At 38.8% G+C, this 27,188-nt stretch overlaps 1 protein-coding gene across 6 annotated transcripts in view; it reads right to left on the bottom strand.

The window, feature by feature from the left end:
- Positions 1-27,188, bottom strand: part of DNAH1 (dynein axonemal heavy chain 1) — an 813,109-nt gene that overhangs the window by 189,110 nt on the left and 596,811 nt on the right. For all 6 annotated transcript variants that reach the window (XM_033926650.1, XM_033926656.1, XM_033926654.1 and 3 more), the window contains 3 exons: positions 21,004-21,175; positions 16,513-16,704; positions 5,926-6,036 (listed from right to left, as the gene is read on the bottom strand). In XM_033926650.1, coding sequence (XP_033782541.1) covers positions 5,926-6,036; positions 16,513-16,704; positions 21,004-21,175 — 475 coding nt within the window. The remainder of the gene's footprint in view (positions 1-5,925; positions 6,037-16,512; positions 16,705-21,003; positions 21,176-27,188) is intronic.

Below are 27,188 nucleotides of genomic sequence, written 5' to 3'. Positions count from 1 at the left end.
GCGGGGACCCGGAAGCTTCCGGGTCGACAAAAACAAAGCAGGAATCAAGTTAAAAGGTAAGGAATTCGCGCACAGTGACTTAATCGTGAAAAAACAAGAAAAAATCGCGGTGCTAGAAGGCAGTTGGGGCAGAGCCTGAAAAACACGACTTCTAGGCTCAGCGGAAAATTTTGAACTGGAGACCACGAGGGGATGCACCCCCTAGTGGAGCAGGAAGGCACGCATGCGTGGAGCAGCAGAGCAAACTTAAATCTTCAATCAAGTTTGCTTGAAAATGCTTCCGCATCGGGGCTCCGTAGATGACGTCACCCACATGTGAGAATATCATGCCTGCTTGTCCTGGGATAAAAAACTATATGATGGCTTCCTGGCCACTCAAGCAACCAAACTAGACAACCAAATCGCCAATCTACTGACGGCATCCCTCGACTACAAGACTTTTAGAAAAGAAATAAAGACCATACTTTCAAGAAAACTCTGAAAAAAACAATACCGCAAGTCTCAAACTCCACCTCTCACTAAAGCCAACTACCCCAAACAAATAACCTTACCCATTTCTCACTCTTTTTGAAAATGACCAATTTTTATTTTTTTTTTTGTAAGTTCTTGTTGTAATACATCTTGGATAATTCTTTTGTAATCCGCCTTGAACTGCAAGGTAATGTAATGTAATATACAATCCATAAATAGTGCACTAGCATTTGCCTCCTTGGGTGCAAACATTGCTCCACCTCCTGGCCATGGGCCATACTGCTTCCGCAACCATGGTTCCATTTGTCACAGAGTAGGCACACTGCACCCACAACAGGGACAAAACAGACAGTATGCACAATTATATATTTTAGATTCCTCAGAAGCTGCAGAACAGAGAATGCACATTTCACCTAATTCTGGAATAAATCCAGAACTTATGCAAACACTAAGCACACTTATGGCACAATACAATCCATTTGCAGAGGCCTGCAAAATGTTGCAACAAGTTGAAAAAGAATATGAAGATGATGCCATCAAAACAGGCAATGTTACTAAGGAGGTAACTATGACAATAGTACATGATCGTAAAAATGACCAAAGGCGCTATAACACTCCAACACATAATGAAGTTGCATTTATTTTTCAAAATAATGATGGAGAACCACCACTTGAACGAGATCTCCTTATACACTGCAAACCAAGTGCAGACAACCCAACACAAAAAATTTGTGTCCTTGATCCTAATCTGGAGCCCATGGTTTACCCATTGCTCTTCCCATATGGGGATCAAAGCTGGGGAATTGACATACCTTTGCAACACAGACCACAAGCCTTAATAGGCTTATCAAATCAGTCACTAAATCCTAGAGTTAGGGTAACACAAATGCAATATTATGGGTACCGTCTTTCAATCCGAGATTATTTTAATCCCTTCTTACAAGCTGGTCGACTTACACAACAATTTATCGTAGATGATATGTCAAAACTGAAGCCAACAGACTAAATTACACACGCCAAAATCAACCAAAATTAAGAGTTGAAAAATACTCAGGATTAATGGACTATTTAAATAATGAAGCACATGATGCTGGCCTAATTCCTGGAAAATCTTACATTTTGCCTTCCTCATTTACAGGTAGCCCCAGAAACATACTACAAAATTATCAAGATGCATTGGCAATTGTAAGAAAATATGGCAAACCTGATCTTTTCATTACAATGACGTGCAACCCCAAATGGGAAGAGATTGTTAATAACTTACAACATGGTCAAACTGCTGATGCACGCCCAGATTTAGTTGCAAGAGTATTTCACATAAAACTAAAAGCTATGATCAATGATATCTGTAAAAAAACATATTTTTGGACTAACAAAAGCCATTGTATACGCGACTGAATTTCAAAAGAGGGGTTTATCACATGCTCACATACTACTCATTCTTATAGATGATAGTAAACCAAAAACAGAAGAGCTGATAGACAAAATTGTATCTGCAGAAATTCCAAATATAACTATCAATCCTCCCTTATATGCAATTGCAACAAAACATATGATTCATGGACCATGTGGAGTATACAATCATAATTCTCCGTGTATGAGAAATGGCAAATGTAATAAGGATTACCCAAACCAATTTCAAGAACAAACTATTGCAAATATTAATGATTATCCCAAATACAGAAGACAAAAAACAGGCCAAATTTAAAATGTTAACGGCAAGACAATCGATAATACAGTCAAATCTCGGTTTGCGAGTAACCCGGTTTGCGAGTGTTTTGCAAGACGAGCAAAACATTCTCGCAAACCTTGTCTCGCAAACCGAGTGTTGACTCGATTTGCGATCACCTCCTCCGAGAACCAGCATCGCTCCCCCCGCTCGCAAAGGCCCCCCCCCCCCGCGTGAACTGGCACCCCCGCTCGAACAACTTGAACTTACACCCCCCCCACCCGTCTGGCACCAGCACGCTGCCCACAGGACGTGCCGGTACCGTTTGAAGATCTTCCTGCCTCTGCCGGGCCTTGAGCATGCATCTGCGCATGCTCAAGGCCTTCTAATTCTCCCTCTCGCTGAGAATCAAGGCCCAGCAGAGGCAGGAAGATCTTCAAGCGACACTGGCACGTCCTGTGGGCAGCGTGCCGGTGCCAGACGGGTGGGGGGGGGGGGTGTAAGTTCAGGTTGTTCGAGCAAGGGGTGCCGGTGTGAGGGGGAAGCAGCGCCGCTGGCCTCGGGGGGGGGGGGGGGGGAAGGGCGACGGATGGGAACGTATCAAAGCGAGGTTCCACTGTACTTGGATTGTACCATATAATCCATATATAGCCTTAAAGTACAATTGCCACATTAATGTTGAAGTCTGTGCTTCTGTGAAAAGCGTCAAATACCTTTTTAAATATATATACAAAGGTCATGATTGTGCAAATGTTGTCATTCAAGAACAGGGTAGTTTAAATCATGATGAAATAAACAGTTTTATAAACTCAAGATATGTGAGCGCTCCAGAAGCAGCATGGCGTTTGAATGGATTTGAAATGCATTATCAATCACATACCGTACACAGATTAACAGTACATCTGCCAGATGAACAACCTATATTTTTTTAACCCCAATAACATTTCTACAGCAGCACAGAGAGCTTCAGAACGCAATACTCATTTGACAGCTTGGTTCAAACTAAATCAAAACCACGAAGAAGCAAGGAGTATATTATACCCTGACATTCCTTTACACCAGGGGTCTCAAAGTCCCTCCTTGAGGGCCGCAATCCAGTCGGGTTTTCAGGATTTCCCAATGAATATGCATGAGATCTATGTGCATGGCACTGCTTTCAATGCATATTCATTGGGGAAATCCTGAAAACCCGACTGGATTGCGGCCCTCAAGGAGGGACTTTGAGATCCCTGCTTTACACTATGTCTTTGACTCTGTCTTTGACTCTACTTGGAAATTACGTCAACGTGGTGCTGAAAAAGTTATTGGACGCATGTATTCTGTGAATTTACTATCTGATCCAGAACGATACTCTCTGCGCCTACTATTGCTCAATGTTTCTGGTGCGCAATCCTTCGAACATCTAAGAACTGTAAATGGAAATATCTACCCCACTTTCAAAGAGGCTGCCAAACAAAGAGGCCTCATTAACGATGATAAAGTATGGGACAGCACTCTGGAAGATGCAGTGCAATACAGCATGCCTAAACAACTAAGGGAATTATTTGCATACATTTGCATATTTGCTTCCCTACAAAATATGAATGACCTTTTCCTAAAATACGAGCAATATCTTATTGAAGATTTAGTTCAAACACATATCAGTCACAATAATAAATGCACTCTATGTCGTAACATAGCACTCAAAGACATATCCAACATTTTACTACTCCATGGAAAAAAGGGTAAAGATTTTGGATTACCATACACACTACCAAATACTAACATACCAACAAACACCTACGACCAAACCTTTGAAAAACAAACAGCTGAACAAATGATGACAACCTTAAACGTAGATCAAAAAACAGTTTTACAAGAAATATTGTCAGCAACCTAAAATAACAACCTCTCCCACCGTTATTTTTTCTTGGATGGCCCAGGAGGTAGTGGTAAAACCTACCTTTACACAACACTTCTCTACACATTTCAAGCACAAGGTAACTTTGCACTCCCTGTAGCCTCCACAGGTATAGCAGCAAATCTTCTTAAGGGTGGCAGAACATACCACTCCCAATTCAAATTACCTATGCCTATACTTGAAAACTCAATATCAAATATGCATATAAATTCTACTGATGCTGACAATTTACGACCCGCTAAACTAATCATTTGGGACGAATGTACTATGGCCCCCTCTATACTAAACTCGATCCCACCTCCCTTCCCTTCCTTTCCTCTCCCTTCTCACCTATATACCTCATTTTCCCCGGTTTTTCCTATCCCCTTTCTGCACTCCCTTGTAATTGTTACTGGATTATTTTGTAATTGCTACCGGTTATATTATACACTTGTTAACTAACTCTCTGTATCTTCGCTGTATATGTACAGTCTCTTCTCCTGTAAACTGTTCTGAACTGTTTTGTGGTATTGTGGTATACAAAAATAAAGTTATTATTATTATTATTATAGCTCTTACAGTGGTTGACAAACTTCTACAAGAAATAATGGATAACAACAAACCCTTTGGTGGAAAAGTTCTCTTACTTGGTGGAGATTTCCATCAAACACTTCCCGTGGTGCCTCATGGTGACCGAACAAAAATTGTAGAGGCATGTATAAAGAATAACAACCTTTGGCCCAAATTCAAAGTCCTAAACCTTAAAAAAAATATATATGCTCAATATACACTGATTTCAGCATTACCAGCTCATCAGAGTTGGTAATGGCGATACACCACACATTGACGGCTTGCCTGATGACATTATTGAAATCTCTTCCCAAATTTTAACCACAGAAAATATCATCAAAGACTTTTTTGGAGAAAAAATTACTATTACAGATATTCCAAAATTAACAAAAAAATTCTATACTTTGCCCAAAAAACTCTGATGTCAACTCCATAAATGAAGAGGTATTGAACATTTTGGAAGGACAAACTGTAACACATCTCAACTACAACTCAATTGATGACTTCACTCAGGAAGACACACAAAACTATCCCATAGAGTTCCTCAATGAACTAACTCCAACAGGTATGCCAAAACATAAACTCAACCTTAAAAAAAAAGCTATCATTATGCTGCTTAGAAATCTAAATACTAAATGAGGATTGTGCAATGGTACCCGCCTCATCATGAATGACTTATAAAACAACCTCATCATCGCTCAAGTAATAACCGGTTTAGCAGAAGGAGAATTAGTTTTTATTCCACGTATTGATTTGGCACCAACATCCACTGATTTGCCCTTTACATTACGAAGACGACAATTTCCCATCACAATAGCCTTTGCCAAGACAATCAATAAAGCTCAGGGGCAAACTTTAGAAAAAGTGGGCATTTACTTGCAAGAACCCGTGTTCAGACACGGCCATTTATATGTAGCTTTTTCTAGAGTTAGAAGTTTTTCAGACAGCCCTCACCAAGGAAAACTATTACCTAACTCAAACAGAATCTTCACAAGGAATGGGACAGCAAATACTTTATTAAGCCCACAACATGCAACAAGAAACAATAAAAATATAAAAAAATATCAAACGTACAAAGATTATTAAAGATCAAGGAAAGTTTTTAGTAAAATTTTTTTAACTGTTAAGTCTGCACATCTATTCTAGCACCCGTTAATCTAATGGGCTTAAACACTAGTATATATATATATCTATATATATATATATAAAACCAAATTTAATGAGTTTTATCCAGAATTAATAAGCATTTGAAAGGTCATTTGCATCCCAATAAGGTTAATGAGGAAGATGAAGTCACATATAGCTACTAAAGGAATTGATATTTTTGTTGCTGTACCTTTATTTTGTCCATAGTTATCACTGTGTCTTTGGCTGCCTCTTCCAGAAGGGGTCGCATAAGCTCCAGCTCCCCTTGCATCTTTGCTACATCTTCCGCTGTTCGTAGCAACTATATAGATGGCGAAGAAGAGTGAAAGATACAAATAGATCAGATGAGACGAAGCAAAATTTGGGGAAGTGAAGGATTAAAAAAATAGCATTCAACAGAGGGACTGTTATACAAAATCCTGGATCCTAAGCAGAAACATGAATAGTTCTTGAAAGTTTGTGTGCTTTAATTATATATATATATATATATATATATATATATATATGGAGAAAAGAACAGTTTTGCAATTAAAAGGTTGCTTGACAGCCTCAGAAAGAATGGTATATATCATCATGATGGAAATATACGAGGGCCGTTCAAAAAGTAGCAACCTTAATTTTTCTTGAGTAAACAAATACAGCTAGGGAAGCGTGGTTTGGTGCATATAGCACAGTTACTTACCGTAACAGGTGTTATCCAGGGACAGCAGGCAGATATTCTTGACTGATGAGTGACGGCACCGACGGACCCCCGGTACGGACAATTTTAGAGTGAACTTGGAAAGTTCTGTTAGGCCGCACCGCGCACGCGCGAGTGCCTTCCCGCCCGACAGAGGCGCGCGGTCCCCAGTTAGGATAAGCCAGCTAAGAAGCCAACCCGGGGAGGTGGGAGGGACGCAAGAATATCTGCCTGCTGTCCCTGGATAACACCTGTTACGGTAAGTAACTGTGATTTATCCCAGGACAAGCAGGCAACATATTCTTGACTGATGGGTGACCTCCAAGCTAACAAAAAGAGGGATGGAGGGAAGGTTGGCCATTAGAAAAACAAATTTTGCAAAACAGATTGGCCGAAGTGTCCATCCCGTCTGGAGAATGCATCCAGACAATAATGAGATGTAAAAGTATGTTGGAAAAAAAGCAGGAGTAGCTATTCTCATAAATAAAAAATGTATAGCAGATTTTAAGTTAATAAAATTTGATCCATTAGGAAGATGGGTACATATTAAAATGGATCTGAGGAATACAACCCTGGACTTATTTAATTTATATGCTCCTAATTCAAATCAAATGGAGTTTTTCAAAAATATTCAGCAGATATTACTACCACTGGCTGCTAATAATTTAATAGTAGCTGGAGATTTCAATGCTGTAATGGATCCTATTCTGGATAAAAAACCAAGTAAAATTATGAAATCATTAGGATTAGATAATTTGATACAAACTTGTGATTTAGTAGATATATGGCGTATCCTTCATTTTAATGATCAAGAATATTCTTTCTGTTCTCAGGTCCATAAATCCTTTTCAAGAATTGATTATATATTCGTTTCTAATAACATAGCACAAAAAGTGATGAAAGCAATTATTGATCCTATTATTATATCAGATCATGCTGGTGTGTGGATTGATCTGCAGAATGATATATCAGTTTATTCTAAACCAATTTGGAGATTTGATAATGCTTTACTTGCAGACATAAAATTTATAGAAAATATTAAAGAAAAAATGCATGAATTCTTTCAATTCAATAATTCGGATAACATAAACATTGAAATTTTATGGGACGCTTATAAAGCAACAATGAGAGGGAATATCATATCATATTCTGCATATATGAAAAAACAACTTAAAAACAATTTATACAATTGGAACAAGAAATTAAATTATTAGAACAAAAATTAATTATTAAATGGGAACATGATACATTGCAGAAATTATTAAAAACAAAAGTTAAATATAATGAGATTTCTTCTCAATTTGTAAGGAAAGATATGTTCTGTCGACAAGTACAGTATTATGGAAATTCAAATAAAAATGGAAGATTATTAGCAAATTTTATTAAAGAAAAAAAAAGAAAATCTAAGATTATTGCAATTAAGGATAAACGGGGCAATACACACACTAGTAATGAAGATATTATAAAACAGTTTCTTGATTTTTATAAGGATTTATATACTTCTGATACTTATGAAAATAAAGAACAAGATGGTATAGAATTTTTAAAGGCATTTATTGGACCAAATATTCCGGATCATATAAAAGGAAGTTTAGAAGAACATATATCTTTAAAAGAAGTAGAATCAGCATTGAAAGCTCTTAGAGTTGGATCTGCTCCAGGTGGAGATGGATATATTGTTGAATTTTACAAAACATTTCAAAATATTTTATTACCTTATCTATTAAATTTATATCAATATCAAATAAATAATGGAAATATATCAGGAACTATGGCTGATTCTGTTATAATTGTCTTACCAAAACCAAACAGGGATCCGACATTGATAACAAATTATAGGCCTATATCTTTGATGAATGTAGATGCTAAATTAATTGCTAAAGTGCTAGCTATAAGATTAGCAAAAGCTCTTCCTTTTATTATTGATATACACCAAACAGGATTTGTTGCTAAAAGACACTCTTCACATAACACTAGATTAGCATTTCATTCTCTAAATTTAGCAAAAAATTTGAATGATCCAGCTTTTCTAATATCATTAGATGCAGAAAAAGCATTTGATAGAGTAGAATGGAAGTTTATGTATCAAGCTCTAGAATGGTTTGGTATAGGACCTGGTTTTATTAAAATGATTCAAACATTATATAGCTCCCCTGGAGCAAGATTAAATATAAACAATAACTTATCTGATAAATTTAACTTGCTAAGGGGAGTTAGACAAGGTTGTCCTTTATCTCCCTTACTTTTTGATATCGTTCTAGAACCCTTATTAATTGCAATAAATCAAACTAAGGGAATAAAGGGAATCACATTTTCTAATTGGGAATTTAAATTATCTACATATGCAGATGATATATTATTATATTTAAGAGAACCAGAAGACACCATTCCACATCTACTTAATTTAATAGAAAAGTTTGGAAAGTTTTCTGGATATAAAATCAATTGGGAAAAATGTGAAGTTCTTCCAATTAATATCCATTGCACCAAAGGATTATTTGATTCATATTCATTTAAATGGAAAGAGGAAGGACTAAAATATTTAGGTATTCTTATAAAAAATACAATTGATGACACAGTTAAAGAGAATGAAAAACTTTTATTAAAGAAAATAACAGAAATGTGCGAGCAATGGAATCCTTTACATCTTTCTTGGTGGGGAAGAATCCAAACAATTAAAATGATGATTTTACCTGTGGTTTGTTATCAAATGAGTATGATTCCAATATTTTTTCAGGGGTCATTTTATAAAAAATTAAACAGTATACTAACAAAATTTGTTTGGTTTGGGAAAAGACCAAGAATCGCTTTAGCATCATTACAAAAAACAATTAAGGAAGGAGGGGTAAATTTTCCAAATTTCTATAGGTACCATCAAGCCTATATTTTAAGACAGGGAATGTATTGGATCCTCCCAGATCTCATGGAAAATGTACCCGACTGGTTATATTTAGAATGGCGCCTCATGTTCCCTTTACATCCAGAACATTTCATTAGTATAACAATACCTAGGAGATATAAAGATCATAGAATTCTAATAGATACATGGAAAACATTAAGATTTATAAGCAATTTATCAACAGATCCATTGGCTAAATCTTTAAATCAATCTATTTGGGTAAACTCCAGGATCAAAATTGGTGGATTTAAAATAGTATGGAAACAATGGATAAAAGCAGGTATACGTACTTTAAAAGATGTAATAGTAAATGGATCACTGCTTAGTTTTTCACAATTGCAACAAAAATTTGGATTAGAAAAAACACAATATTTTAAATGGATGCAATTGAAGCAGGCCATTCAGGAAGGGTTCCCTGAATGGAAGAATCTTAACACTCAATATAGTTTACCAATCCTTTGTTTTCAAGCGGATTTTCTAGGACACCAAGCCGCAAAATGGTATAAGAAAATAAACGAATTTTTAAACAAAAAAAAAGAGATCAGGACTTAGGGATATTTGGAGTATTGAGATAGGACAGATAATTTTCCATCTCAATGGCAAAAATTTTGGTCCTGGAGAATACATACTACAAGATCAGCATCTATGAGTCAAACATGGTTGTTTTTATTACATAGAGTTTTATGGACCCCTACGAGATTACAAAAATTAGATAGTAATAGATCTAATAGATGCTCGCATTGTAGGATAGAAGTGGGGACATTGGACCAATTACTATTCTTTTGTCCCTGCATTAATTCCTTTTGGAAATTAATTTGGCCCCAAATTAATAATTTATTAGAAAATCATGTTGGACTATCATATGATACAATATTATTTGGAACAGCAATGAGAACACAAAGTCCGATTTCAGCTAATAATAATAAACTTTTATTAATTTTAACAGGGGTCGCCATACAGCAAATTACTCAGAACTGGAAGGATTACACTAAATTGAATTACACTTTTTGGTGGAATTCAATTTGTCATATATATAAAATGGAAAAAGTATTGGCATTACAACAAGGTTATATTAAAAAATTTAATAAAATATGGGGACCATTGACAAATTATTCTACTGATCAGATATAATAACACATGTATAGAACATATAGAAGGGGTAGGGAGGGAAAACTATTGTAATATTAATATGATATAACATTCTGATAAAGGGTTTATTTAATTCACATTGTAAGAACATTTAATAATAATTTCAAGTGTTTTTTCATAATTGAATGTATTACATGTATTTCACTTGATGTAAGAATTAAAAAAAAGAATAAAAAATATTTATTATAAAAAAAAAAAAAAAAAAGTATGAACTGAGGACCAAGTAGCAGCCTTGCAGATTTCCTCAATAGGAGTGGAACGGAGGAAAGCTACAGATGCTGCCATCGCTCGGACTCTATGGGCCGTGACAGAACCTTCCAGTGTCAGTCCGGTCTGAGCATAACAGAATGAAATGCACGCTGCCAGCCAATTAGACAACGTACGTTTAGAAACAGGACGTCCCAGTTTATTCGGATCAAAGGACAGAAAGAGTTGAGGGAGTGATCTGTGGGGCTTAGTAAGCCAGAGCCCGCTTACAGTCCAAAGTATGCAGAGCCTGTTCTCCAGAATGCGAGTGAGGTTTCGGAAAGAAGACAGGCAGAACAATGGATTGGTTGAGATGGAATTCAGAGACAACCTTAGGGAGAAAGTTTGGATGTGTACGCAGAACCACCTTGTCATGATGGAAGATTGTAAAAGGTGGATCCGCAACTAGTGCATGTAGCTCACTGACCCTCCTGGCAGAGGTAAGAGCAATAAGGAAAAGTACCTTCAAAGTAAGGAACTTGAAAGAAGCGGTAGCCAAAGGTTCAAAAGGAGGCTTCATTAAAGCGGAAAGAACTACATTGAGATCCCAGATAACAGGAGGGGCTTTAAGAGGTGGTTTCACATTAAAAAGACCCCGCATGAACCTGGACACCAAGGGATGAGCTGAGAGGAGTTTTCCATGGACTGGCTCATGAAAAGCTGCAATAGCACTGAGGTGGACTCTGATTGAAGTGGACTTGAGGCCAGAGTCGGACAAAGAAAGAAGATAATCCAACAAGGTCTCCACTGCAAGGGAAGTGGGATCATGATGATGAAGAAGACACCAGGAAGAAAAACGTGTCCACTTCTGATGGTAACATTGCAGAGTGGCCGATTTCCTGGAGGCATCCAGAATTGAACGAACAGGCTGAGACAAAAAGCGTATCATGAGAAGTCAGCCCGAGAGATACCAAGCTGTCAGGTGCAGAGACTGGAGGTTGGGATGTAGAAGGGTCTCCTGATGCTGTGTAAGCAGAGAAGGAAACAGTGGAAGAAGAAAAGGTTCCCTGGAACTAAGTTGAAGTAGAAGGGAGAACCAATGTTGCCTGGGCCACCTCGGAGCAATCAGAATCATGGTGGTTCGTTCCCTCTTGAGCTTGAACAAGGTTCTCAACATGAGAAGCAGAGGAGGGAAAGCATACAGGAACAGATTGGACCAGTCGAGGAGAAATGCATCCGCTGCCAGACGGTGAGGAGAGTAGAGTCTGGAGCAGAATAGGGGCAGCTGGTGATTGTGAGGAGCTGCAAAGAGGTCTATCTGAGGAGTGCCCCATTGAGCGAAGATGGACTGTAGAGTGAAAGGATCGAGTGTCCACTCGTGAGGCTGGAGAATTCTGCTGAGCTTGTCCGCTAAGGAATTCTTTTCTCCCTGAATGTAGATAGCTTTCAGGAATAGATGGTGATTTATGGCCCAAGTCCAGATCTTCTGGGCTTCCTGGCACAAGAGGCGAGAGCCCGTTCCACCCTGCTTGTTGATGTAGTACATCGCAACTTGATTGTCTGTGCACAGCAGGAGAACTTGAGGGAAGAGAAGATGATGGAAAGCCTTGAGGGCATAAAACATCGCTCTGAGTTCCAGGAAATTGATGTGATGCTTCTTTTCCTGGGCTGTCCAAAGTCCTTGAGTTTGGAATTCGTTCAAATGGGCTACCCAGGCATAAGGGGAGGCATCGGTGGTGATGACTAGTTGATGAGGAGATAGATGGAGCAGAAGACCTCTGGATAGATTTGAGGATATCAACCACCATTGTAGAGACTGACGAAGAGATGATGTGACAGATATGTGACGTGAGCAAGGATCCATCGCTTGGGACCACTGGGTAGCTAGGGTCCATTGAGGAGTGCGCAGGTGAAGACGTGCGAAGGGTGTGACATGAACTGTGGAAGCCATGTGATCCAAGAGTATCATCATTTGCTTGGCAGAGATGGAAAGTTGTAGAAGCACCTGCTGACACAGAGATTGAAGCGTTTGAAGACGGTTGGATGGCAGGAACGCTCTCATGAGGACTGTGTCCAAGACAGCTCCGATGAATTGAAGTCTCTGAGTGGGGATGAGATGAGATTTGGGTAGATTGATCTCGAACCCCAGAAGTTGAAGAAACATGATGGTTTGGTTGGTGGCCAGGAGAACAGTCTGAGATGAATTGGCCTTGATTAACCAGTCGTCCAGGTAAGGAAAGACCTGAAGGTGGTGAGATCGTAGAAAGGCAGCCACCACAATCAGACATTTGGTGAACACTCTTGGAGAGGAGGCAAGACCGAAATGCAGCACATTGTATTGGTAATGACAACGATTGATCATGAAGTGTAGGTACTGTCTGGAAGCCAGATTGACCGGTATATGAGTGTATGCTTCTTTGAGATCGAGGGAACATAGCCAGTTGCCTTGATTGAGAAGAGGGTAAAGAGTGGCCAGAGAAAGCATTTTGAATTTCTCTTTGACCAAGCATTTGTTTAGATCGCGAAGATCTAGAATGGGTCTTAGATCTCCTGTCTTTTTGGGGACTAGAAAATAACGGGAGTAGAATCCCTGCCCTCTCTGATCTAGAGGAACTTCCTCTATAGCGTTCAGAAGGAGGAGGGATTGAACTTCTTGAAGAAGGAGGGAAGACCGAGGAGTGTTGAAAGCAGACTCTCTTGGTAGACCTTGGGCAGGAGGTGTCTGAAAGTTGAGAGAGTAGCCGTGGCGGATGATGTTGAGGACCCACAGGTCCGAGGTGATGATTTCCCAACGGCTTATGAAATGTATAAGGCGTCCTCCTATGGGCTGTGGAAGATGAGTAGAAGGAGGAAGATGGCTATGTCCAGGAGAACCAAGTCAAAAGGGCTGAGTTGACTTTTGAGAAGGAGGAGGTTTCACTTGCTGTTGCTGCTGGGCAGGTCGAGCAGGTTGCCTCTGTGTTTGAGGTAAGGGACGAGCCACAAACCTTCGTTGGTAGGCCGATTGTTGACGAAAAGGCCTAGAAGGTGGGGTCTTCTTCTTTGTCTTAAGGAGAGTATCCCATCGAGTTTCATGAGCTGAGAGTTTCTGAGTAGTAGAGTCCATGGATTCTCCGAACAGCTCATCTCCTAAGCAAGGTGCATTGGCCAGTCGATCTTGGTGATTGACATCGAGTTCGGACACTCTGAGCCAGGCCAGTCGTCGCATAGCCACTGACATAGCCGTGGCTCTAGAGGTCAGCTCAAAAGTGTCATAAATTGATCTGACCATGAACTTGCGCAGTTGCAAGAGCGATGAAGAAGCTTGGCGAAAGGCTGGTTTCTTACGGTGAGGGAGATATTTCTCAAAAGATGACAAACTTTGAATAAGATGCTTAAGATAAAAGGAAAAATGGAAAGCATAGTTTCCTGACCTGTTCGCTAGCATTGCATTTTGATACAGCCTTTTGCCAAACTTATCCATGGCCTTACCTTCCCTGCCAGGAGGGACAGAGGCATACACACTAGCCCCCGTGGATTTCTTTAAATTAGACTCTACTAATAAAGACTCATGGGGGAGTTGAGGCTTGTCAAAGCCTGGAATTGGTATGACCTTATATAAGGAGTCCAGTTTACGGGGAGCTCCTGGAATGGTCAATGGTGTCTCTAGATTTTTGTAAAATGTCTCTCTTAAAATGTCATGGAGAGGCAGCTTGAGAAATTCCCTTGGAGGCTGGTCAAAGTCAAGAGCATCTAAAAATGCTTTGGATTTTTTGGATTCAGCCTCCAAGGGAATAGATAAAGAGTCACACATCTCTTTAAGAAAAGAGGTGAAAGAAGTTGCATCAGGTTTGGAAGATGGATCAAAACCAGAAGGATCCTCATCCCCTGATGAACACTCTCCCTCAGAGAGGAAAGGCTCTTCTGAATCACCCCACAGATCAGGGTCCCTCACCTGAAAACTGCGGTCCCGTGACTCCGGTGTGGAGTGTTCTAGGTGTCGAGTTTTATGAGTCGACTTACCAGACCTCTGTGAACCGGTACCGGGAGACGTTAAGGGTTGTGCCGGTGCCGACGTTTTAACAGCCTGGTGTCTCGGTTCCGGTGCCAAGATTGGCATTGATACCGAAGAAGTGATGTGCCCCGGTACCGACAAAGTGGATGCCGATAGAGGGGGCTGCTGCACCGTCGGTACCGGCGTCTCAGACCGGACCGGGACTGGAAGGCTCGGAGTCAAAAGAGCAGGGAGTAGCTGTTGGAGTTGTTCCTTTAGCTGGACCTGCAGGACTGCGGCAATGCGCTCGTCCAATGAAGGCACCGGTACCGCTTTTTTCTTCTGCGGTACCTTGGGTGCCGCTCTAAACTCCGAAGAGGAACCCGATGTCGAGGGGCTCACCTCAATCGGAGCGGAGCGCTTCCGTGGACGCCTCGTGGTCGGCAGGATTGGACTCGCTGCTACTGAGACCGGAGGACGCTCCAACGGGGAAGGCTTCTTAGCCGGCTTACCTGCGGGGTGCGACGCCGGCGCGGTATCGCGCGGTGTCGACGAAGTCGGTGCCGACTGAGATGGAGCCGACGTCGGTGCCAGTGGTGCGGAATCAGACATCTCGGTGCCGAACAATAACTGCTGCTGTATCTGGCGGTTTTTAAGTGTTCTCTTCTTTAAAGTCGCACAGCGGGAGCAGGTAGACGCTCGATGGTCAGGACCAAGACACTGCAGACACCAGTTATGTGGGTCTGTCAGTGAAATTGGTCGAGCGCACCGCTGGCACTTTTTAAACCCGGGTTGAGGGGGCATGAAAGTAAATACGGCTTCTGCCAAATCGAAGGCCGAGGCCTCGATGATGGCAATAGGCCCCGCCGGGGCTAAACGAAAACTGAAGAAAAAAATTAAGTTTTTTTTTTTTTTTTTTAGAAAAGAAAAGAAATAACGGAAATAAAATTTCCAAAAGGGTTTACGCGAGCGGGAAGGCGATATAAAGTAGAAAAAAATAACTTTCAACAGCCGTTGAAAGAAACGCGTCTTCTTAGCTCCGCGGAAACTAAGAAACTGGGGACCGCGCGCCTCTGTCGGGCGGGAAGGCACTCGCGCGTGCGCGGTGCGGCCTAACAGAACTTTCCAAGTTCTTAGAGTGCAATCACTCTAAAATTGTCCGTACCGGGGCTCCGTCGGTGCCGTCACCCATCAGTCAAGAATATGCTGCCTGCTTGTCCTGGGATAAATGTAGGCGACCCCAATTTGCATGCTTGAATTTTTCCCACCTACAGAAACTGTCAATCGTCAGCAGACTGCCGATGAGTGAGGAAATGTAAGTGAGCGCCATCGGATTTTCGTTTTTGACAAAATGACAGAAAAAGTTATTAAATTTTGTATTGCATTAAATTTTGTATAAAGCTTGGCGATTTTCAAGTGGAAACGATCCGCAAGATTCAACAGGCCTTCAGGCTCGAAGCAATGGGTACCACACAGATAAAGGCAAGAAGCGGGATCTTTCCTTAACTGGCACCGGCAAGCAGCAGATGGGGGTAAGGAGCTTGTTTGGGCGGGCGGATGCCACTTCCAACATGGGGGTGCGATGCCGGTTCTCGGGGGGGGGGGGAGGGGGGGTGCGATGACAGTTCGAGCGGGGGGGGGGGGGGGAGGGGTGCTCATTTATCGGGACACTGCTCGTTTTGCGAGTTAAGGATTGCGGGAGTGTTTTGCTCGTCTTGCAAACACTCACAAACCAAGGTTTGACTGTATATATATATATATATATATTGTTTCAAATTGTTTACTTATGTAAATTTCAAATTAAGAAACAACCAAATATCAACCTGTAAAGAAAAAGAGAATGCTATACCTTGCATCTACTACCCTTTCTGTAAAAAAGCCTTTATCTCACCTTGTCAAGGCCACTCTTCATCCTAATTTTGGCGGTCTTGAGATCCTGTTTCTTCTGTCCAATCAGCTTGGAGAAAAGGCTCAGCAATTCCAGGTAGCTCTTTGGGGTGATGTAGTTGTGACGCGAGAGCTCAGCCAGGTATTGCTTGGACATTAATGCTACTGATTGATGTACCTCCACGCACATCTGGATCTAAAATAAACGTAGAAGAATCAGGAATATTAGGAATTTCATGAAAAAATTAATGGGGAGAGTATTTTAGGCTAAATTTTGAAATTCCTGATAGGTCTATAAGGCCTTTTTCCAAAAGAAAGTTCCCTTGAGAGTTTCCCTTTAAAAATAACAGGGCTGGCTACTGCTGCAGCTACTTTCATACCCATGGGATTTCCACCTGCTTTACAAAATACAAACTTCAAAGGTATATAAGTTACAAATATAGGCAGTCCCCAAGTTGCAGACACCTGACTGAAGTACAACTCGTACTTAAGAACGCAGTCATGGCTTCATTTGATTTCACTGAGCAATATTTCCTCTACTTCTCCTGCAGCAGATTCAGGAATGACGCATGGCCACATTAAGAACAGTGTGTGGTTGTGCACGCTGTACCTTAAGAGGGAACACTGATAGGGACAGTTGACCCTTTTGTCAGCTGGGAGCAGAAGTAAGAAGCACGAATTTTAAAATCTACAAGTTCTGAGTTACATGCAAATCTGACTTAGAAACAGCTTTAAAAACGTAATGGGACTGCCTGTATTTCAAAGTGAAATATCCACACACTTGGCTGGCTCTGCCCTTCCCCTTTATAGCCTGGGTAAAAGTATCTGCAGAGGGGGTGGGCAACTTTCAGCCCTTGACTTTACTTGGGTAATTACCCAGGTAACTTTTGAAAACTGTTATCTAAGAACTAAAGGCCGGAAGTGGGATCTTGCTTGGTGTAATTTGATCTTGCTTTTGTCTTTTTGCTGACATACCAGCCTCATTTTTAATGGCCACTAATTTGGTCTTGGAGAATGAGATGTACAGTGTCAGCATCTATGAGACAAACTTGGTTCTTTTTATTACATAGAGCTTTTTGGACCCCTACACGTTTGCAAAAATTAGACAGTTCTAAGTCCAATAAATGCTGGCACTGTAATCTGGAACCTGGGATGTTGGATCATTTACTATATCATTGTCCCTACATTAAAAGTTTTTGGAATTCAATTTGGCCACAAATTAATAAATTGATGGAAAATCATATAGCAATATCATATGATACAGTATTATTTGGAATGATGATGAGGAAAAAAAATCAAATTTCACCAGAAAATAACAAGCTTTTATTAATTATGACAGGGGTTGCCATTCAGCACATAACTAATAATTGGAAGAATTATAATAACCTAAATTATACATTTTGGTGGAATACAATATGTCATATATTTAAAATGGAAAGAACAATAGCAACACAAAGAGGGACATATACTAAATTCATAAAAATATGGGGGCCATTGACAAAATATTGCAATGAATAAAAAGTAGAATTTTTCTTCTTCTTTTCTTCTTTTAAATATCTTCTTTGTGACACACATAGAGGGAGGGCAGTAAAAATAATTTTACATAACAGACTATAATATGATATACAATATGTAATGTATGATTGAAAAATAATAGAAGGGTGGGGGGAGGGAGGGGGGATAAAATACATTTAGAATATAATGTATTAGATATAAAAGTGATGTTGTGTATTTATCAATTGTATTTTAATATTTTGTACACTTTATGTAAAATTTGAAAATAAAAAATAATATAGAAAAAAAAAAAAGAACTAAAGGCCTTAGTAAGTTTGGAAGATGCACTAGGCGGTTGATTAAATATAAATATTCCAGGGATTCGGAATTGGTCAGGGAGAAAAGTAAATGTGGAAAATTGAACTTTCAATTCTTTATGTATCATTTTCTCTATAAAATTCCAGCTGAACAGTCGGTTCTAAATATATATGTATTTTGGCAATTTTCAAAAGCAACTATCTCTTTTAAAATCACTGGCATATCAAGAGCTGATTTGGTGGAGCAGTGCAGATTTTGACCTAGACTAAGGGCTGCTTTTACTAAGCTGCAATAGCATTTTTAGCGCACGCTAAACCCGCTCTTCGTGGCTAGAACTAACGCCAGCTCAATGCCAGCGTTAGCGTCTAGCGGGCGCGGCAATTCAGCGCATGCTAAACGCCTGCTAAAAGGAGCCTTAAGTCGTACTGCAGGGATAATCTAAAGTTTTACAAGGCTGCCTGGACGGAACTTATATGTTGTGACTTAGGCGATCTAAAAAAAGGTCTAAGTGACCAGATAACCACTGCAGACACACAGGACTAGATTCACTAACCTTCCAATCTGTGTCCGATTGTAATGTAATGTAATTTATTTCTTATATACCGCTAAACTCCGTTAGGATTCTAAGCAGGTCGACCGATTCGCCAACCATCTTCATGCAAATGAGGGCGATCGGAGGCACACCCCCTACCGACTGCACGGATCGCTAGAGCCCTGACAGGAAAAGCAGCCTCCTGTCACTGCTTATGCCGGCTTTTAAAATTTGTTTTTAATCAGGCCGATACTTTGCGTGTTTTATACACGCAAAATATCAACCCGATTAAAAAAAAAAAGTTAAACACTCCCTCCCTCTTCCGACAAGTGCCCCCCCTCCCCTCCCCCCCAAAATGTGCCCCGCCGCTTGCCAGGGGATTTTGGGGATGGCAGTGGGAAGGATTGGGCATCCCTCCTGCCGTGGACAGTGTCAGTTGGGGGTCAGGGTGGGGTCACTGCCATTCAGTTGATCATGGCAGGGAGATTCCCTTGCTGCAAACAGCTCAGTGGCAACACAATTCTCTAACTGGCACCTGTGACATGGGCGCCGGTTAGAGAATCGGGGTGGTTAGGTATCTGTCCCTTAGGGCAGATGCAATTCTGTATGGGACGCTGGTGTGCGATTCTCAGCCGCAGAAACCAGTGTCCTCTAGAGAATTTCCCCCTAAATGTACGTAATTTAACACTCGTATGCTGCTATATAAACAAAAGAAAATACATTGCAGGTAAGGGATTAGTAGAACACTAAGCAGTAAGCTTTCTTCTTAAATTTGTATCTAATTCTCTAGAACACTGTTCTTCAACCGCCAGTCCGCAAGAAATTTCTGCCGATACGCGTAGGGCCGGCAAGATTAAAGTGACCATAGGTCCGTTTTCAGACCTCTTATCCCGTTGTCCCCACACACAGCTTCAGGACAGCGTCCCAAAGTTGTGCTCGGGGACAGGCGATCATTTCCTGTCCCTCCCGCCTTCCTTTCCCCGGGTCCCCTTCTCTTACCGCCCTGCCACTGCTGCTAAAGCCAACAGGAAGTCTTCTTTCCGACGTCAATTCTGACGTCGGAGAGGACGTTCTGGGCAAGCCAATCGCTGCCTGGCTGGCCCAGAACATCCTCTCCGACATCAGAATTGATGTCGGAAAGAAGACTTCCTGTTGGCTTTAGCAGCAGTGGCAGGGCGGTAAGAGAAGGGGAAAGGAAGGAGGGAGACTTTTTTTTTTTTTTTGCGGGGCAGGGAGGGAAAGTGGTAGGCAGACAAGCAGGCTGGCTTTGGACAGGGAGGGAGGGAGAGAGGTAGGCAGGCAGGCAGGCTGGCTTCGGGGGTGGGACAAAGTGTGGAAGGCAGTGAGAGGGACATGGAAAGGAGGCACTGGGAGCACTAAAGACATGGGAAGGAGGCACCGGGGGCACTAAAGACATGGGAAGGAAAGAGGGAGGGAATAGAAAGGGACAATTCTTGGGCCTGAGTGCAGAAAGAAAGAAATTAAAGAAAGGATACACAGATGGAAGGAAACTCAACCAGAGACTCATGAAATCACCAGACAGCAAAGGTAGGAAAAATGATTTTATTTTCAATTTAGTGATCAAAACGTGTCCGTTTTGAGAATTTATATCTGCTGTTTATATTTTGCACTATATGTGTCTATTTTTCTAGAGTTACTGAGGTGACCAAGCTCGCGGAGATGGGTCGGAAACAGGGTTTTTAAATTTTAGTCCTAGTAGTTTGCCGGTCCACAAAATAATTATTTTATTTCTGCCAGTCCACGGGTGTAAAAAGGTTGAAAAACACTGCTCTAGAAGACTTTAAGTACCAAGAATCCAAAAGTTTCAAGTCAGTGCATTGAATCTCTAGAATTCCAGTTATAACTTAAATACTATTTCACTTTCATGTTAAAATAAACCATGCACACCTTTTCTGAAAAACTGCTTAAGACTGGTGCTGCTCCTTTACTTAGCCAGTTGACTCAGAACCCTGACCCAAATTAAATATGCATTGCATTCCCCTCCCCCCTAGATTCAATGCAGAGAAAGAAAAATGAAATTTTGTTTGCAACTTTCTTTGCTAAATAAAACAGCTTATTTTGTTGTGTTTTTCATTTTGTTTTGAAACAGAGTGAACACACATTCCTAATATATTTCACATTGGCAATTACCATTCCATCAATAACTTCCTGAGTAGCCTCTAACTCTGGCATTTCCTGCAGGAAGGAAGATGCCACTGATCGCAGGGCCTCAGCTGGCCATTCGTTAAACCAGTCAATGGTGCAACAGGTGACAAGTGAAGGGAACTGTCTCAGGCGAGCGCGGAAAACTTCTCCAATGGGGCTACACAACAATGAAGAGAGGAAAAAAAAAGAAAAACAGTCTGAAATTCTGCATCCCACCAATACACAGTTCATAATTTCTGACCTATGTCTTTTTTTTTTCAAAATCTTTATTCATTTTAATACATACATCAAGTGTACATTAAATACAAACTATCATAATACATTATCACTTGAAAATTCCATCATAATGTGTACTAAAAGCTTTATATTCCACCCCCCTCCCATAACCATACACAAATAATAAAATTCATATGTATATTAATCATTTAAAAATATGCAATATATATATGCAATTCTCCCTAATTCCCCCACCCTTCCCTTCCTTCAATTATCACATAAGGAAAAAGAATAATAACTTAACATTAATCATTATAATATTTTATTATTGGCCCCCACACATCTTACCTATGTCTTGATTCTTGAGTACCCTAAGTGTAAACCACTTAGACTATAAGTGGTATATAATGTCCTAGGCACCTTCAGCGCCATGGGCTCTGAGCTACCTGTGACAGGAATTTGGCTCCTGTGGGCCACTGTGAGCCGCACAGGGATTTTTGGGAGACCAGAGAGATACCACAATCAGAGGCTTTTCAAAAAGTTTATTCATGAGAAACAAAAAAAAAAAAAAAACCCAAAATGTTCAGCTTGATTATTACAAAAGCAGTTTGTGCAACAAGAAAAAACAAGATTCAAACAGTGTCAGAATAATCCACAACATACGAGTGCCTCAGCAGGCACAGAAAAAAAACCCTTTCAGGATTGTTAGTGCTTGTGCTGTCCTGTACAACTTTGCTTTCCAGCACTTGAGTTTCACCGGTCTCACTCCTTTCCCTGCAAGGGTGAGCTTATCTCAGTCCTAGCTTCCAGCAACCCTTGAGTTTTCCCTTCTGTGGGCTAATCAGTGCTGAGCAAACAAACATGTAATTGGAAAGCTTCTGCTTCGGCCCTCACAGCAAGAAGGAAATAAAACCCCAATCTTTTAAAGGCACATTAAAAACACACACACTCCTTAGTGCATACTTGCCTTAGTGCTCCAACACACTTCCACTGATTGCTCTGCTGCTTCTAGCTGTTCATATGGTGCAGTTTCCATGGCCTGGTCCCACTGGCTCTCGGGTTCTAGCAGTCCCTCACCAGCCTCTACCCAATTCCATGGCCTCTGACCTCTCCTGCCCATTTAGAACCTTCAGCCCGAGCGCTGTGTGTATCTCAAGTAAGTGTCTGGCATTCATTCTGGTGGGAATCCCTATGTTATATCTTTAAAATGGAAAAGTTTATGGCCATTCAGAAGGGTTATTATAAAAAATTTATGGAAGTTTGGGAATCATTAACTAAATATTGTAAAGATTGATTTATTTGTATAAACTGAGGGAAACATGCACATCCGGGGAAGGAGATATGTTTTCGTATTTGTTAAGAAATATAGAAGGGTTGATTACAAGTATTTTTATGAGGTATTTGTAAATTGGAAAGTGGGTGGGAGAAAACAAGTCTTGTTTTTATTCTATTAAGTATATATATATTTTTAAATTAGATTTAATACATTTAGAGGGGTGTGGCTTAACGCGAGCACGGATGGAGGTGTGATCGTGAAGCTCCTCAACACCCAGGCAACGAAATATAAAAAAAATTTTTTCCTTCTGAATAACTATATAAAAAATATATATAAAAGAAGCTGAACAAATGATACAAAATAAAATCCTAATTTGCTGTAGTTGAAGTGAGGTATGTGCTGACAGGAATCGGAAAGGCAGAGAGCCGTTTATATTTTCGGCGGTTACATGAAACTTACAGCGCTGAGACCGCGAGGTGTGTGTGAGTGAATAACGAGGTTGGTGGGGAAATTTTGAAGGAATTTTGTGTTCCGATCAGATACAAAAGATCCCATAAGAAAAAAAAATAGATTACCCTTCGACGACGACGCTGAAAAGGGGGATTGATTAAAGAAAACTGAGAGAAAGGAATACCGGCATTTTCTCTCAGTAATTAAACACCGAGGCGCTGAAGACAAAAAAAAATATCAACTTACTAAATAAACAAAATACTGAATTGAATATTACTTTTCTCTGACAAAGCTGCGATTGGGCTTGTGAGAGAGGAGACAGAGGAAAGGGTTAACGGAACTTTTAAAAAAAAAACTGAAGCAGCAAGACATCGAGGCAGTTGAGAGACGCTGTGAATAAACAGAGAACAGTTGCTTCAAGTTTGTCAAAATAAGGGAAAAGAATTAGATGAAGTGTTGCTCTCCTCGGTCAGGGCTGCGATTGGGCTTGTGAGAGGAGAGTTAAAAGAAAGGACTACCAAACAATTTTTTTTATTCAGCGCTGAAGCGGGGTGTCATTAAAAAAGAGTGACTGCCAGAGGTAATGAATTAAATCTGTGGAAGAACCCGACAAGTCTGAGAAAAATCTAAAGGAAGGAAATGCTGTTGGATTGAATATCCCCCTCTTTCATTGAAACACTGAAGGGGCTTAAGAGAAAAGAACCATAAAAAAGGATTACTGGTTCTTTTTTTTTTCACATCAATAGAACTGGAAACAAATAACTGACAGTTACTTCAAAGAACCTTTTTGCCAATATTAAAGTGATAAAGACACTAAAAAAGGAGTATTTAAGATTGAGACAGATAACTGAGAAAGAGAAAAGGAAAAGGAAAAAAGGAAAAAAAGGAAAAAAAATAAAAAAAATTTCTACTTTAAAAGATAGAACCAAATTTTGGAAGAAAAGGGATTAAAAACATAAGAATACCAAACCTAAAACTAAGAGACTAAATTTAAGAAATAAGAATAACCAAGAAAAAGAAAACAACAATATGGCAAGCACCAGACAAAACAAAAATGAGGCTGGTACATCTGCAAAAAGACAGAAACAAGATCAAACAACACCAAGCAAGATACCACTTCCTATTGAAGAACCAGACATATTAAGCAAAGCAGAAGTCATGGAAGAACTAAAACAAATTAAACAAATGCTTAAGCAAACTATAACTAATATGTCTGAAATGAAAGAAGAAATTTTAAATATTCATAGACAAATGGAAGTTAATAACAAAAGAACAACTGAATTAGAATCAAAAATGGAAGTTATAGAATGTGAATCAAAAAGATGTAAAAACGACAGCCTGGAATTAAATAAATTAAAAGATCGACTGGAAGATTATGAGAATAGAGGAAGAAGGAAGAACATTAAACTATTTGGAATACAAGAAAATTTAGAGGGAAAAAATACTATCCTTTTCCTTGAAAATTTAATTCCAAAAATACTACAATTAGACTTGAAACAACCAATTGAAATAGAAAGGGCGCATAGAATCCCAATTAAAAATTTAGAAAACAAAGACAGACCAAGACCAATAATTTTCAAAATGCTGAGATACCAACAAGCATTAGAAATACTAAATGCTGCAAAAAAAGATAAAAATTTAAATTATAAAGGATCAAGAATATGGTTTTTACCAGACTTTGCCAAAAACACAGCAAATAAAAGAAAGAGACTATTAGACATGAGACCTTTACTAAAAGAAAAAGGATTTAAATATGGTCTATATTATCCGGCGAAAATGAGAGTATCATCAGGAGACAAATCCTTATATTTTGAGGATCCCGAAAAACTAAAAGATTTTCTTTCTAAACCAGAACCTATGATATTTTAACATAAAACATTAAGATGGTTTTGATGTCTCTATGAAGAAATATAAAAATATGAAATATTGAAATATATGAAGAAAAGAAGGAAAATGATATAAAGAAAAGACAATAAAAATTATAAGAAAGAACAAGATATAGGAAAATTATTAAACAACACACTACATATATGTTTAAAATAAATTATATGTTAAAATCATAATGCTAAGGAAATATAAATTAAAAATTGTTTAATGGATAATGATACATTAATGAAATGTTATGGAAAAATGATTAAAGATATAAAGGATTGATATAGATAGATAGAAGGGAAATTTATTTGAATATTGAATATTGATTGCCTGGGGAGAGGAGAATATTCGGGTTACAGTTCCAATGTGTATCCTTAAGCAGCCAATGTATTGGGTGGGAAAGGGAGGGAAAAGGAGAATATTTACTAGAATGATTAAGGGAAAAATAAATAAGGGATTAGATACATTAGGGGTAAATATGTGTGTCGTGAAAAAAATTTTTAGAATTTTAAATATAAAAGAAGAGGGGAAGAAAAATATAATGAAAAGTATTAAAATGTATAATGTCTTTTAAAATATATTCGATTAATGTCAATGGCCTGAATCATGTAATTAAAAAGAAAAAAGTATTAACATTTTTAAAAAAGCAAAATGCGGATATTTACTGTCTGCAAGAGACCCATCTTAATATGAAAGAATCACAGAAATTATCAGGTGGATGGATAAAGGAATGTTATTTTGCTCCAGCAGTGGGTAAAAAAGCAGGGGTTGCAATTCTTATAAATAAAAAATGTAAGGCCAAGATTAAAGTAAAAAGTTCAGATCCACATGGAAGATGGATACATATTGATATAAGTATGGGAAATGATACCCTGACGTTGTTCAATATATATGCCCCTAATTCGAATCAATCAGAATTTTTCAAAAAGCTACAGAATATGTTATTACCACTGGCTGCTTCTAATTTAGTGGTGGCTGGAGATTTTAATGCTGTAATGGATCCATTATTGGATAAAAAACCAGGTAAAAATATTAAATCTTTAGGTCTAGATAATTTGGTTCAATCATGTGATTTGAAAGATATATGGCGTATTCTTCATTTTAATGATCAGGAATATTCATTTTGTTCACAGGTTCATAAATCATTTTCAAGAATTGATTATATTTTTGTCTCGACAAATAAAGTGCAACAGGTGATTAAAGCCTACATTGATCCTATTATTATTTCAGATCATGCGGGAGTATGGATAGAATTACAATTAGATCAATTAGAAAATGATAGACCTCTTTGGAGATTTGATAATGCATTGCTTGTGGACGACAAATTCTTGGAAAATTTTAAAACACAAATTAACGAATTCTTTCAAATAAATTTAGTGGAAGATACATCTATAGAGAATGTATGGGATGCATTTAAAGCAACTATGAGGGGTAATATTATATCATATTCAGCTTTTATTAGGAAACAGATTAAAAAACAATATATAGAATTAGAAAAAGAAATAAAAATATTAGAAGCTAAATTGATAAGTAAATGGGAATATGAAGTTTTACAAGCTCTTTTGAAAACAAAAGGTAAATATAATGAATTAACTTCAAAAATGATAAGAAAAGATTTGTTTTCCAAGCAAACAATGTATTATGGAAATTCTAATAAGGCAGGGAAATTATTGGCAAATTATCTTAAGGTAAAAAAAAGGAGAACTAATATTAATGGAATAAAAGATGATAATGGTATAATAACAAATCAAACAAATATAATATTAAAACAATTTTTAAAATTTTATAAGGACCTATATTCTTCCGAACCTTATTTGGAGAGACAAAAAGACGGAAAAAATTTTTTAGATTTAATTAATGGACCTAAGGTTCCTGATCATATAAAACGGAGTTTAGATGAACCTATATCATTAAAAGAATTAGAAACAGCATTGAGATCTCTTAGAGTTGGATCCGCTCCAGGTGGTGATGGTTATACAGTAGAATTTTATAAAACATTTCAAAATATACTTTCCCCACATTTATTAAATTTATATCAGACACAACTTATAAAAGGTAATATTAAAGGTACTATGGCTGAATCAATAATAATTGTTTTGCCTAAGCCAAATAAAGATCCTACTTTGGTTTCAAATTACAGGCCTATATCTTTGATAAATGTTGATAATAAACTTTTGGCGAAAATTTTGGCTTTGAGATTAGCCAAAGCTCTCCCACATATTATAGATATGCATCAAACGGGTTTCGTTGCTAAAAGACACTCCTCCAATAACTCTAGATTATTATTTCACATGCTAAACTTATCAAAAAAAATGGAAGAACCGGCTTTTACAGTTTCATTAGATGCTGAAAAGGC

The sequence above is a fragment of the Geotrypetes seraphini genome, chromosome 17 (genome assembly GCF_902459505.1).
Source record: "Geotrypetes seraphini chromosome 17, aGeoSer1.1, whole genome shotgun sequence".
Taxonomy (NCBI): domain Eukaryota; kingdom Metazoa; phylum Chordata; class Amphibia; order Gymnophiona; family Dermophiidae; genus Geotrypetes; species Geotrypetes seraphini.
This window is presented reverse-complemented; position numbering and strand designations above follow the sequence as displayed.